This window comes from Staurois parvus, unplaced genomic scaffold (genome assembly GCF_062004578.1).
Source record: "Staurois parvus isolate SC_StPar_1 unplaced genomic scaffold, SC_StPar_1.0 ptg000866l, whole genome shotgun sequence".
Classification (NCBI taxonomy): Eukaryota; Metazoa; Chordata; class Amphibia; order Anura; family Ranidae; genus Staurois; species Staurois parvus.
Genome location: NW_028318662.1, coordinates 702,824 through 717,067, shown reverse-complemented (window position 1 = coordinate 717,067; position 14,244 = coordinate 702,824). Strand labels below are relative to the sequence as shown.

General features: G+C 40.9%; 1 protein-coding gene across 18 annotated transcripts in view; it reads right to left on the bottom strand.

The window, feature by feature from the left end:
- Window positions 1-14,244, bottom strand: part of LOC149443234 (neurexin-2-like) — a 2,355,461-nt gene that overhangs the window by 1,730,440 nt on the left and 610,777 nt on the right. For 17 of the 18 annotated variants that reach the window (XM_089655720.1, XM_089655731.1, XM_089655727.1 and 14 more), the window contains exon 3: window positions 8,113-9,408. In XM_089655720.1, coding sequence (XP_089511846.1) covers window positions 8,113-8,854 — 742 coding nt within the window. In that variant the 5' untranslated portion in view covers window positions 8,855-9,408. The remainder of the gene's footprint in view (window positions 1-8,112; window positions 9,409-14,244) is intronic. The other variant, XM_089655721.1, reaches the window with a different exon arrangement.

Below are 14,244 nucleotides of genomic sequence, written 5' to 3'. Positions count from 1 at the left end.
TCCTGAATGTGAATTCTGTGGCTTTGCATATACATCACTGGTTGCTAGATACCAGGTGGTCCTAGCAACCAGTGATTTCACTGGGGGACATTGGGCAGCAGCTACCAGAACCAGAAAGTTGGTCTTCTGAAAGCTGGTCTTTGGATGGTACAGCAAACAGAGGATTTTGAGCCAGCTGTGATGCTACCCCAATGTGCAGGCAGCAAGGGTTACAGACTCCCTTGGATGCAGCCTTCGGAGCAGCCCAGGAGGGCTGTCATTCCTAGGACACCACCTCCATGGACGGTACAGACCGGCGGTCTGTGTATCCTGGTCCACCCACTGCAACAAGCAGGGATGGAAATACATCCCTGCTTGCTGGAGAACAGAACTACAGATGGGACGTACCAAGACCAGTGTCTGTGGGAATAGGAGGCATAGCAGTGATCGGTCTTACTAGAACAACTACTCAGATAACAAGAATATGGATTACATATTCAGGGAAGGCAGGAGATAAGCAACAAGAACATGTAAAAAAAGATTTTGCCCAGAGTTCTCCTTTAAATGTTAATAATCTTTAGTCTGTTTTACCAAACAACCTGAGATTTTTATAATATGTTGGCATAGATAGAGTCTTCTGTTGTATACATTTTGAGGAAATTGGATAACATCCAAGCTCTCTTTTGTACTTTAAGCCACAATTAGTTCCCCTAAAAATAAGTACAGCAGCCCCTTGACCCCCAGAGGCGTAGCGTGGACCCTCAAAGGCAGGGAAGGCTGACATCTTGTTTTCGTGCAGATCCTAGGCCTGTGAAATGATGTGCGATCAAAGAAAAGTTAGGCGCCAGTCAGTTTAAGTACATCTTTGAATTCTTTATTGGGGAACTTCATAACTGGGAGATAGGACATAGGGTTTAGAACATTCATGTCAAAACTATATTAGAAAAGAACTTCAGACTTACCAGACCCTTTCAGTATTTCACAGTGCAGAATCAATAGGAGCACAAGCCGGCACTGGTTATTAGAGGAACAGCTAAATATGGATAGTCATGTGATCTTCAATAGGTCAGACAGACTTGCCCCTTAGGTACATTCCAGTACCAGGTACCTCCAGTAGCCATCCAGCTTATCTCATTCTCCTCCTGAATCAGCATGTGAGGCCCCTTCTAGGCTTGAGGCCTAGTCAAACCTTTCCCGCACATAAGCATTACCTCCCCAGGCCAAGCCTGGAGGTAGACTGTACTAATATTAAGCACATAGCAATTCTCATGAATATATACAGTGGATATAAAAAGTCGACATACCACTATTAAAAAAGTCAGGTTTCTGTGATGTAAGAAAGTGAGACAAAAAAAATAATTTCAGAAACATTTTTACCTTTAATGTGACCTATAAACTGTACAACTCAGTTGAAAAACATATTGAAATCTTTTTTGTGGAGGGAAGTAAAAATAAAAGACTAAAATAATATGGTTGCATAAGTGTGCACCCCCTTAAACTAATACTTTGTTGAAGCACCTTTTCATGTTATTACATCACTCTGTCTTTTTGGGTATGAGTCTATCAGCATGGTACATCTTGACTTTGCAATATTTGCCCACTCTTCCTTGCAAAAACTCTTCAGATTGCGAAGGCATCTCCTGTGCACAGCCCTCTTCAGATCACCCCACAGATTTTCAATCAGATTCAGGTCTAGGCTCTGGCTGGGCCATTCTAAAACTTTAATCATCTTCTGGTGAAGCCATTCCTTTGTTGATTTGGATGTATGCTTGGGTCGTTGTCATGCTGAAAGATGAAGTTCCTCTTCATGTTCAGCTTTCTAGCAGAAGCCTAAAGGTTTTGTGCCAATATTGACTGGTATTTGGAGCTTGGAAGAATGCACTTCCCAAGCATGCACCACAAGCCAGAAATCCCCAGTGATTGGCTGGTGAGCTACAAACACACACTCATAATATTCCCCCATTGGCTGTCCCACGCTACGGCCACTACACAAGGTGGTAGGGGCTACACAAGTTTAATGTCACTCACTTGCTTTGTGGAAGTTCAAAATCTATGAAACTTCTAGGAAATGTTTGGGAAGTTGAGAGCTTGGGATGTGCAAAGTTTCAAGTCAATTGATTGAGGTCAATTTTCAGAATTTGTTGCCATAGATAGGGTCTTCTAATGTGTGAAGTTTGGGGGGAGATTGATCAACATCTAAGCTCTTTTTTGTATGTTAAACAACGTTAAGCTCCCCAAAAAACAAGCTTATTGTCCCCCATTTTCTTTGTGGAAGGCAGAAATCTATGACACTTCTAGGACATGTTTGGGACGTTGAGAACTTGGGCTGTGCTAAGTGTCAAGTCAATTGATTGAGGTTTAAGCACATTATGGTACGTTAAGCTCTTTTTACATTAAGCGGTTCACATTAAATGTTTTAGCACGCTAAAATATAGCTTAATGTGAATAACGTTTGGTGTGATTTACCAAATGATCTGAAATTTTCAGAATATGTTGCCATAGATAGTCTTCTACTATGTGAAGTTTGGGGGAGATTGGTAACATCTAAGCTGTTTTTTGTACGTTAAGCTACATTAAGCTCCCCAAAAAACAAGCTTAATGTCCCCCATTTTCTTTGTGGAAGTTCAAACTCTATGAAACTTCTAGGACATGTTTGGGACGCTGAGAACGTGGGCTGTGGAAAGTTTCAAGTCAATTGATTGAGGTTTAGGCACATTATGGTACTTTAAGCTCTTTTTACATTAAGCTGTTCACATTAAATGTTTTAGCACTGTAAAATATACTTTAATGTGAATAACTTTTGGTGTGATTTACCAAATGACCTGAAATTTTCACAATATGTTGCCATAGAGTCTTCTAATGAGTGAAGATTGGGGGAAATTGGTCAAAATCTTAGCTCTTTTTTGTACGTTAAGCTACATTAAGCTCCTCAAAAAACAAGCTTAATGTCCCCCATTTTCTTTGTGGCAGTTCAAATCTATGAAACTTCTAGGGCATGTTTGGGACGTTGAGAACTTGGGCTGTGCAAAGTTTCAAGTCAATTGATTGAGGTTTAGGTACATTATGGTACGTTAAGCTCTTTTTACATTAAGCTGTTCACATTAAATGTTTTAGCACTGTAAAATATACTTTAATGTGAATAACGTTTGGTGTGATTTACCAAATGATCTGAAATTTTCAGAATATGTTGCCATAGATAGGGTCTTCCAATGTGTGAAGTTTGGCGGAGATTGGTCAACATCTAAACTCTTTTTTGTACATTAAGCTACATTAAGCTCCCCAAAAAACAAGCTTAATGTCCCCCATTTTCTTTGTGGAAGGCTGAAATATATGACACTTCTAGGACATGTTTGGGACATTGAGAACTTGAGCTGTGCGAAGTGTCAAGTCAATTTATTGAGGTTTAGGCTCATTATGGTACGTTAAGCTCTTTTTACATTAAGCGGTTCACATTAAATGTTTTAGCACTGTAAAATATAGCTTAATGTGAATAACTTTTGGTGTGATTTACCAAATGACTTGCAATTTTCAGAATATGCTGCCATAGATAGAGTCTTCTAATGTGTGAAGTTTGTTGGAGATTGGTCAACATCTAAGCTCTTTTTTGTACGTTAAGCTACATTAAGCTCCCCAAAAAACAAGCTTAATGTCCCCCATTTTCTTTGTGGAAGGCTGAAATCTATGAAACTTCTAGGACATGTTTGGGACGTTGAGAACTTGGGCTGTGCAAAGTTTCAAGTCAATTGATTAAGATTTAGACAGTTTATTACACGTTAAGCTACATTAAGCCATTTTCACATTAAATGTTTTAGTCTGTCCCCCTTCAATAAGGCTCTTATCACATCCTCCATCTTCCCACTTGCTCTGGAATTTGCCCACCAAATCCACATATGTGGGGGTTAGCCAAGATGAAGATCACCATCCCTTGGAAAAAGGCAGTCCAGATGGCAGTTCTTTCTTTAAAGTCTGACCTGTAGTCATTTTTATTAAAAAGGTTGCACGGAAAACAAACAAAAACAAAACAGAAAATAAATCCTTGCCATCCAGGCACTAACTAAACAGAAGAGATTGCTATTTTCCCAGGTGAAGGGCTTCTCCCAGTCACCAACAAAACAAACCTTGTTCAAACCTTTTTTTTCTCAATTTCCACAACCATAGCTCTCTCAGGTTTGTCTTCCTGCATCCCAGTACAAGAGCAACCTCCCGATCCAGTCCTGCTGTATTTGTACCACCTGCTGGTGGTCATCAGTAAAACACAAAACCTGGTACAGAACCAAACAAGGTGGCTCAAAAAAACCCAGGCCGGATTAGTTCTAATGGCATGCCACCTGCACTGGAAAACGCAACCGTACTGGGAACGGAGGTTCCCGCATGGGCTGCGTTTTCCGAAGGAAGTGCAGGGACTTCTTCCCTGCGTGTCACGGGCACGGGAATACATTCAAATGAATGGGCTCTCGTGCTTGTGCAAAACACGACCCCCACGGCCGCATATATGTGAACCAGGGGTAAGGGCTCTGGGCTCTAAAACTCCCAGGCTGCTTAGGGAGAATACTCCAACCTGGAACCAGTTTGCTGTGCAGGACAGACCAAACAATACTGTGGTGAAAGTAAATCTGTGTGATTTTGGACTTGGAGACGCTCTGTGTGAACACCCTGTGTCTAAGCAGAGTTAGGCTGTATCTGGATTCTACCTGTCTGGACAGGTAGATAGGAATCTGTGTTTGCAGTTACATGCCCAGTGTGGCAAGGCTTTATTTTCTGTTTGTATTTTTTTTTGCTGTTTTGAATATATGCACCTTGTGTTCACCAGTCTTGTAAATAAAACACAACTTTCTTCACCAAGATCCTGCTGTCGTGCTGTACCTCTTTCACCATGCTCTGACTCATCCAGGGGGTCAAGCACAACCTGCTACTGGGCTAATCCCTCACAATATATATAAAATGCACACACACCCCTTCTCTGCTGCTACTCATTTTCTTTCCTAAAGTGGTTTTTCATCCCAGCTATTTTCTCACTATGTGCTCTTTCTCCCTATATCTTGCCATGACCTTCATCCTCCTCCTTGCCTCTGGACTGCTACAACCCCAGGCTAATGTTCATCCAGCCAGCTGAGCTCCCAAAAGGAGGGCCTACTCAATTAATATGATTAGATTAATAGACCCCGGGCTGAATCAGGGGCATTGTTGGTGACTGTCAAGCGAACAGCAAGAGGGAGGGAGGATTGTGAAAGTAACTGAGATGAAAGAAAACCGAGTGTCTTTGGAAGATTGTGCTAAAATGTAAGATGATGTAACAAAACATACAGTATGAAATGCTAGATGGATAGCTGGGCATACAAGATATGTATGATCACATGTCACAGTATAAGATACAATCACTTGTATGAAAAGAAAATCAGAAGAAAATTGTGAAAATAAGAGATCGGCAAATTCAATTTCTTATCTTTGGGGCCAGTGATGTAGGCTTTTTTTTTGGGGGGGGGGGGGGGGGTTATAAGAAATGGCCCTTCCCAAACAGAATATTTTCTAAATCTGTAGGTGAATGGGAACCAAAGCCTTTGCTAAGTGGAAGAGTGGGTTAAATACTAAAGTTGTCAGTTTCTCCATCTTAGGGTCTCTGAAGAGGAGATTCCCTTCCTGGGAAATTGATCAGTAATCTAAACAAGGTAATTGGAAGCAAAAGAACTACTGCGAACATCATATAACATTAAACATAATCATATAGATGCACACCAGTATAGAAATAATACAAGCTTTCTATATAAAAAAAAACAAACAAAAAAAAGGATTAATAACAGTACATGAATCTAACTACAAAAACAGGTATCATCAGCAAAGGGTCTGATAAAGAGTCCTGGTGGAATTGTGCACAAATACCCAGGTATATACTACATAGTTATCAACAGTGATAATGCCAGATGACAGTTGCAGCAAAGTCCAATTGCAGGGGCATAGAAAGGATGATGCAGCCTTTCTATGCCTACCTACTCTGTACTTTAGTCCCTCCCTAGTAGTATATCATAGTCTCTTCTGGCTTGGAGCAAAGACAAGACATGTGGCTGAAACTTTCTCTATATCCACTTTCTTCTTCCACGTTTTCAAAGCCAACAACTAAGGGGCAGTCAGTACATACATAATTATAGGCATTTACAAATTCAGACAGTAGAGGGCAGTAGATCCCCACACACTCCTGGAAAAATATTTATGTCCCATCAAAGGTAGCACAATGTGCATAATAAACATAAGAAACAGAGCTGTCCTCTCCCCCATTGCAATGACTTGCTGAGATTTATTTATTACAGGTACTTATATAGTGCCATCAATTTACGCAGCGCTTTACATATATATTGCATATTCACATCAGTCCCTAACCCTCAAGGGGCGTACAATCTAAGGTCCCTAACTCACATTCATACATACACATACTAGGGCCAATTTAGACAGGAGCCAATTCACCTACCAGCATGTCTTTGGAGTTTGAGATGAAAACAAGTCAGTAGTAATACATGCCAGGTGAAGCAAAAACAGGCACCATGTCGACTAAAGTGAAGACTGCTCCCACCCAACCATGATACAAATGTAACTGAGTAATAAACATGGCATCCTCCAAATTATCATAGGTCAAAACGGGTGGAGGATGTCTGATTCTCTGCTATAATCCTGTGTTTTCAGGCACTGAAGTAGGACTGTGAGTCAAGAGAAAGAGATGGCACTGGCTATGTAGAAGGACTGGGTCTCTGAATAGGCATACACACCAACTGAGGCAAAATCTCTGGGGATTCAGGGTCCAGTGGCTCTCTTGGAGGAGAGAGTACTGTTGCTCTCTGCTTGAACCTTGGTCTGCTTGAACCTTGGGTGAGTCATACTCTGAAGTGTCATTTGAGCCATCTCATCACTGACTTGAGGAATAGGCAGCAAATGATTTATATGCCAAGCTTTGACTCTGCCTTCTGGTCCTTTTACCTTGTATACTGGGATCCCAGGAAATTTGTTCACCACTGTAAAATTCTCTTTCAGCCAACTATTTGCCAGCTTTTGCTTTCCAGATGCTCCAAAATTCCATAGTAAGACTCAAATCTCTGCATCTCTTATTTTAGTGGCGTTCTGTTCAACTAAAATGGTAAACAGACTTGAAGGTATTATATTGCCACATATGGGTAATGGGTTTGATGACCAATACCATCGTTGGAAACTCCTAGCAGGAAATCAATGGGCAATCTAGGCTCCCACCTGAACATAAGGAAATAGGGGAGGAATCTTGTACTGTCATGCCTTGTGATGTTATAAGCATGGACCGTGGCTTGAGCTCCAGGTATGCTTGTCATCATCAAATAGGGTACTTATAGCATATCAAGCTGAGACCTGTTGAATGCGTCAGGGAGAGCATCACCTTCAGGGTGATAAGGTGTGGTTCATCTTTTGTTAATGTTTAGCAGTTGAATTAGTTTGCTCTCAAAATCTCTGTCCTGATCTCACTGACCTGTGGGGTGGCCCGTAATGGATTAAATACTTCTCCCAAAGGACCCTTGTGTCTGTAACTGCCCTTTGATCTTTGGTAGGAAAAGCTTGGGCATATCAGAAAAAGTGGTCATTCACCACCAGTACATTTCCAATTCCTTTTTAATCTTCCAAGATGACCCTGGTGATCATGCATATTTCTGAAAAACATTTTTCGGAAACAATATGAACCAGCTGTTGTCTGCTAGGTGGTCATGATACAACACCACACGATAGAGTATTATTTTGTCTATCAATATTCTTTGGACCAGGTTTGTACTTCATAGTAAAGTGCAAGGAACTCTAACTTGTGGGTAGTTGTGCTCACTAGGGGCTCATTATCAGCTAAATCTTGGTCACAGGAATGCAAAAATAAGTGCACTACTGTGACCCAGAAGAGAAGTATGACAAAAAAGCTTTGGCCATACTACCGATTATTTCTATGAATTAAGCAAGCATGTTAAGAGATTCAAATATGGAAAAAAGCAGGACAATCAAAGGCATGTAAACAATGCTTCTAAATGACTGTAAATGCAGTATAACTTATTCAACACAATAAGTCAATAATGCATGCAAAGACAAACATTTTGGTTACTAATGAATAAAGCAGATAATGGATACAACCATATCACTAACCTTCAGAGCAGTTTTCTCCATGGTATCCAGTGTCCCGACAGTCACACCATATGTCTCCTTCTACCTCATCTCTGCATTTTCCTCCGTTGAGACATGGGTTTGCTCCTCTGCATGAATTGGGCATTTCTCGATCTGTCCCCCTTTCTTCCTCCTCTTCTGTTCCTCCTACCCCTTGACTGGCTAATAGTTGTCCTGACCTACCACCCAATCTTAATGCTTCCAATTCACCTAGAAAAGGTGGTTCATATTTAGCTCCACCCAAAGTAAGGGCTGATAAACGTAGATCCGATGGGAGACCACCAACAAAAAGGTCACTACGGAGTGTCATTTCTCTGCGCTTTGATCGAACTTCAGCAGCTCCTCTTTCTCCGTCTACACTCAGCCAACCCTCCCGGCCATTACCACCAACTACTATGCCATGCCAAAGGCCATCTGATACCACCCGAGGCAGACGTACAACAGCAGGTTCTGAACAAGAAATAGAGAACCTTAGGCGTGGACGCCCACCATCCAAAGCTAATTCAAGAAAGTCACAATCTCCTTCATCATCTTGATATAGGAGGAGGCCACGACTGGCATTTGTTCTAATTCGGAAAGTGAGGTGTTCTCCCCACCCTCCATTACCATTGGCTACAGTAGGATGAGAGTAACGGACCCATTGCCCAGGAGCCCCATAGAACTGGAGGGAAAAGGAACGGAGGGGAAGGGAGAGGAGGGAAGACAGGTAAAGCAGGGACCACATGGAGGGTGTGGGTGAAGGAATAAAAATACAGAATGTCAGACAGACAAAGGTTTGAGAATACGTACAAGGGTTATTGGAGAATCAATGTCATGGTGACTAAAAAGACACAAAATATTGTTGATTATGTATCATATGACAGTAAATGGAGATAATTGTTTAGCAGTTAGTACAAAAGTAATGTTTATAGAATTATTGTGTGCAGTCCAAGAAATGATCAGCTGGAACTGATAAATGCAAAGAGAAAGAACTGTGGATAGGGAGAAGGAAACAAGGGAGGTAAATGTAAGGGAAGGATGGAGGGGGGGAAAAATCATGGAAAATATTTTTACATTACTCTTCTCACGGTAGCTTTCTAAAGGATGCTGGAATCAGAAATCCCAGAATGGCACAAAAAGCCACTTTACCCCTTTTACATGAGCCTAAAAATTATTTGCACGTAAGATAAACAACCCCTTTCTTTCTTTCCTTTACTGTCCTTTTAACTGAAATGGGTCAATTACATGGGAGTAATAACTGCTAGAAGGATGTCTTAGGCACTGTGATCTTCTAGACTGCTGGAAAAAAAGAAAAGAAAAAAATGAGTAAAAAACATGAAATATACAAATAAAAAAACAACAATTTGCACCAACCACACATTTATCAAGATGCAATCAGGTAACATGATACGAGACTCTTCTGTCTAGTTAAAGTGGAACTTTAGTCAGATAATTAAGTCCTGCAGAAAATTAAGTGATCTACACTTCAGGCTGGCCCTTTTTTCAGGTAAAGCTATGTAAAATATTAAATATAAGTGTCTGTACTATAAATCCCAGTAAAACACTGTCTCTGTCTGATTTGCACATGCTCAGTGGCTCTCTATTTTTCGGCATTGCTGAGTCTAGAGGCTAATCTGCTGACAGCCTTAAAGCAGTATTAAACTCACCTATCCTTTACAGCCAAGGAAGCTGCTTCTATTTGATTTCCAACTCCAAACCAGACATTTGATGGTTTGACAGTTTGAGGACACAAGAAAATGGGACAGTTAGCAATCCCAGCATTCCAGGAATGTAACTGTTGTTTGAAACAGTTAAATCAATGGGTTTAGTTTAACTTTATGATTTACTGCTGTTTTGGGGCTTTGGGCTTCAGAAAAATGGCAGTCTCAAGCAAGAAGAAACATGAGCAATGCAGGAGGCAATTTACAGCACACACTAATTTTGGTAGCATAATTATTATTGTGGAATGTATGTTCCTTGCTAAAGAACATTATTTTTTATTAAGATGTTATGGGTAAAGTTCCACTTTTAGGCCCCATGTACACGGGACACTTCTGAACGATGGAAACTGACTTCTAAAAAACGTAGGTTTCAAAAACGTCTGCTCAGCCATGTTTGCATAACGCATTTATGCGCGTTTACATTTATGTGCGTTTTTTAACGATAAGCACAGGAAAACCTCCCAAATGCCCAGAATGCACTGAAAAGTTATTAACTATTTCAGACTGTTTCAGAGAAATACAGAGAGTAGAAGCAGAGACAGCAGTATGTGTTGAAATTAGCTTAGGTGTGAGTTGCTCATTAACATTTCTTTTGTTTCCAAGGGTGGGAAAAGTGTCTGGTGGAGTGAGTCATTAAGGTCACCTGGCAGGGGGTCCTCATGAGGAATTTGAGGTGTGAATGGTCATTAACATATCTTTTGTTTGCAAGGGTGGGAGAGGTCTGAGGAGTAAATTGGTCATTACAATGTGTGACAAGCTTGGTAGGAACATCCTGTGATCAGTGTTTTGTCCATCTGAGTACCTTGAAAATGGTTTGCATGCATTTTTCATGATGAAAAAAGGCTCTGGACAGCATCAGGAACTGAAAGAGTTAAACAAAAATTTCAAGCGCAAACGCTTATAACTCGATTTGCCATGTTTAGCCGCGTTTACAAGCGTTTTGCATTTGAAACGCTGATAAAATCGACTGCTGAACAAAAGTTTTCTGCGTTCAAAAAAACGACTGTAAACTCAAATGCCTGTAAATGACTGTAAACGAAGATGTGTACATGGACACATAGGAAAACATTAGGATGAGTTCAGGGGCTGCTGAAAAAAAACACTAAACAGCTCCTAAATGTGAGTTTATCAGCTGCAGTGTACATGAGCCCTACATACATACTATTAAAGCAGACCTTGCATTAAATCCAACTAACCTGTAAAGCATAAGTTCGCCTTTTGGACAAAAATAATAAATGCACATTTTTTTGAAGGTAAAAAAATGTGCATTTATTATTTTTGTCCAAAGGAGCCTGGAAAGCATTGCACCAGTGATCAATAGATCATTAATGCTATGCAGGTGTCCTGCAGAGCTGTCAGAATATCTGCTTGCCATACAAGATGTATGAGCAAGCAGATATTCTTACAGGAAGCTTCAATGAACTACCACGGCACTGTGGTTCATTGAAAACTACAAGCCCACAGCAGCTAAGGCTGTTGGGACTTGCAGTTCATTCATTCAGGGAAGGCTGTTTTCAAATTTGACAGATAGTGTGGGGAGACTTCTCTGGTGGGAGTGGCTGCAGCTATGGGAACTTGCTACATGTTCCACTCTAAAAACGGGTGGAACATGTAACATGTTGCAAAGGTGAAGTTATCCTTTAATTATCAATTACTTAAACCTGAAAAAAAAAAGAAGCCTCATAGAAGACCCAGGCTACTGGACCACTCACTGAGGCACCCGTGACATAACTTCATTGCAATCCTGGGAAAGCTGAGTATCCCAAGTTATATGTACTGTGTAGGAATGCATTCTTGTGAGGTGTGGGATCTTCAATGATTTAGCAGGAAAGCTAAATGATGTCAAAGACCTCTAGGTGAGAGGACAAGAAACCCAGGTCTACAGTATATTATTTTGATCAATTATTTTTTTATGGTTGTTAGTTTTTTTTGTTTTAATAATTTTGTAAATAAGTAATTTCAACAATATATAGTATATGGCAAAAAGTTTTGAAAAAAAAGGTATAAGTAGTTGGCCCAGTGTAAAACAAATGCTTATGTATTTCAAAGGATGTAGTCCACAGTTCTGAAGTATAGGCTGATTCAAGGCAACTATGCAAGTGTTTAGACATTTCAGGCTTTGCCCGAAATGCAAAGTAGTACATCATAGAGTTGTGTGGTGATACATAACAGGTGTAGTGTATTGTTGTCTGTAGAGCTACAATTTGTTCTCCCACAGGCTCTGGAGTGATTATTCGTGGGGGAGCCTAACAACTGGCCAATCAATTTGGAGAATTCAAAAACAAAAGGAAATGAACAGGAGGGGTGGTGTCAGGTATCTCAGAGAAGGCCTCCACCTCTACAAGTACGTAACTCCAAATTGGACCTATATCAAAAGCTCCAGACTGCAAGTTACATCCCTGATATCTACCCAGAAAATAAAATTTTATACAATTTTTCAGCACTGGAGTGAAAGGCTGTACATGACTTATGCAATAATCAGGTCATCACCATCAAACCAGCGGATAAATGGGGAGGATATGTTGTGTTAGATACCAACAAATACATAGAGTGATAGAGAGACAACTGGCAAATGCTACTTACTATTAAAAGAAAAAGCAAACAACTAAAAAAAAAAAACTGGATTATGATCCTACCCAGGCTTTTACTCAACAATTGAAAGGTCTCATTAAAACACTACCAACCAACATTCAGAACTTATCAGTGCAAATCCGTACAATCCAGAAATTGGGGACTTCTACATGCTGCCCAAGATCCACAAGCCAGGGAATTCAGGCACAGACCCATCATAACCGGTATAAACACACTTGCTGAACAAGTCAGGCCTTGTAGAAAAAGTGGTAAAACCATTAGTCAAATACTGCCAGTTTCCTGCAGGATACAACTGATTTTCTGAACAAGAACAAAAATATACAGCAATTAACACCAAATACACTTCTAGTCATTATGGATGTAGAATCTCTGTATAGTGACACCCCTCACAAGGATAGGAATGCTGCATGTCACAGATTCTTGTCATCCTCACCAATCCACAAATACAGCATTGATGATGTTACACAGCTCATTGAATTCATTCTTACACACACTTACTTCACTTTCCATAATGACATCTATCTTTAGTGTAAGGATTCTACTATGGGAAGTAAAATGGCACCATGATATGCAAACTTATTTAAGGCTGGAGGACAAATTCCTGAACAGCATACAAACAAAAGACATATAGATACTATCGCTATATTTTCATCATATGGACAGAAGGTTAAGAAAATCTAAAACAATTTTACTCATTAATCAAGACGTTTCACCCAACAAGCAAGCTAAAAATGGACTATTGGGGGCGGGGCCAAGAGCATTGCATGGTAAGACACTGAACTCCTCGGTCCCGCTCAGACCGGGGTTTTTTGAGGCTCTGCGCTGGGAGCCTCAAAAACCCCGGTCTGAGTGATAGTATCTATATGGCTTTTGTTTGTATGCTGTTCAGGAATTTGTCCTCCAGCCTTAAATAAGTTTGCATATCATGGGGCAATTTCACCCCCACTGACTTCCATGGGAAGGAGAAGCTGCAGTGAGGGTCGTCAGCTCAGTGGCTCTCACAAAAGAGGGGAAATCGGCCGCTTCTTCACTCGTTCTTGTACAGAAGGCAGCAGCTCCCCGGGATCCAAGATGGCACCAGTCCGCTCTGACGACTAGAGAGGCCTCTCACAGGTTAGAGACAGGCCGCATACCAGATCCCCACAGAACTCTGACCGTGGATCGGTCAGATCCAGAAGTCCTTCTCCAGTGTCACAAGCCTCCAGAGAGGGATGGGATATGGAAGTTTACATAAGGGCCCTTCCTACTCGTACTGATTTTGAGGCCTATGTCAACCGCCTCGAGCATTCCTATAAACAGGAAATTGCTGAATTGCGCAGAGATTTGGGACGGTGAATGGAAGATTTGGAACACATGGTCAAAAACACAGTATCCAAAATGAATGATCATGACCTTATACTCCAGGAACACACTACTCAAAAACAACAGCTGTTCTACCACAGGGATGATCAAGAAAATAGGAACCGCAGGAATAATATCCGCATTAGAGGTCTTCCAGAAACTGTGGAACCCAAAGATTTAGCACCCGTGGCCATAGCAATATTTAATCAGTTACTACAAAAACCCGACGACGCTCCCCTTGAGTTAAATCATGTCCATAGGGCCCTGGGCCCCCGTAATCCCAACCCAGAGTACCCCAGAAACGTCATTTGCCGAGTTAATTTCTTCAAAATTAAAGCTGGCATTATGCAAGTGGCTAGAACACAGGACACCATTCTGTTCAATGGAAATCTGGTTATGCTGTTACCAGATCTGTCCAATATGTCTAGATATGTGAAGAGCACTGAAACCGCTTACGGGAGACCTACAGGCCAAATGGATC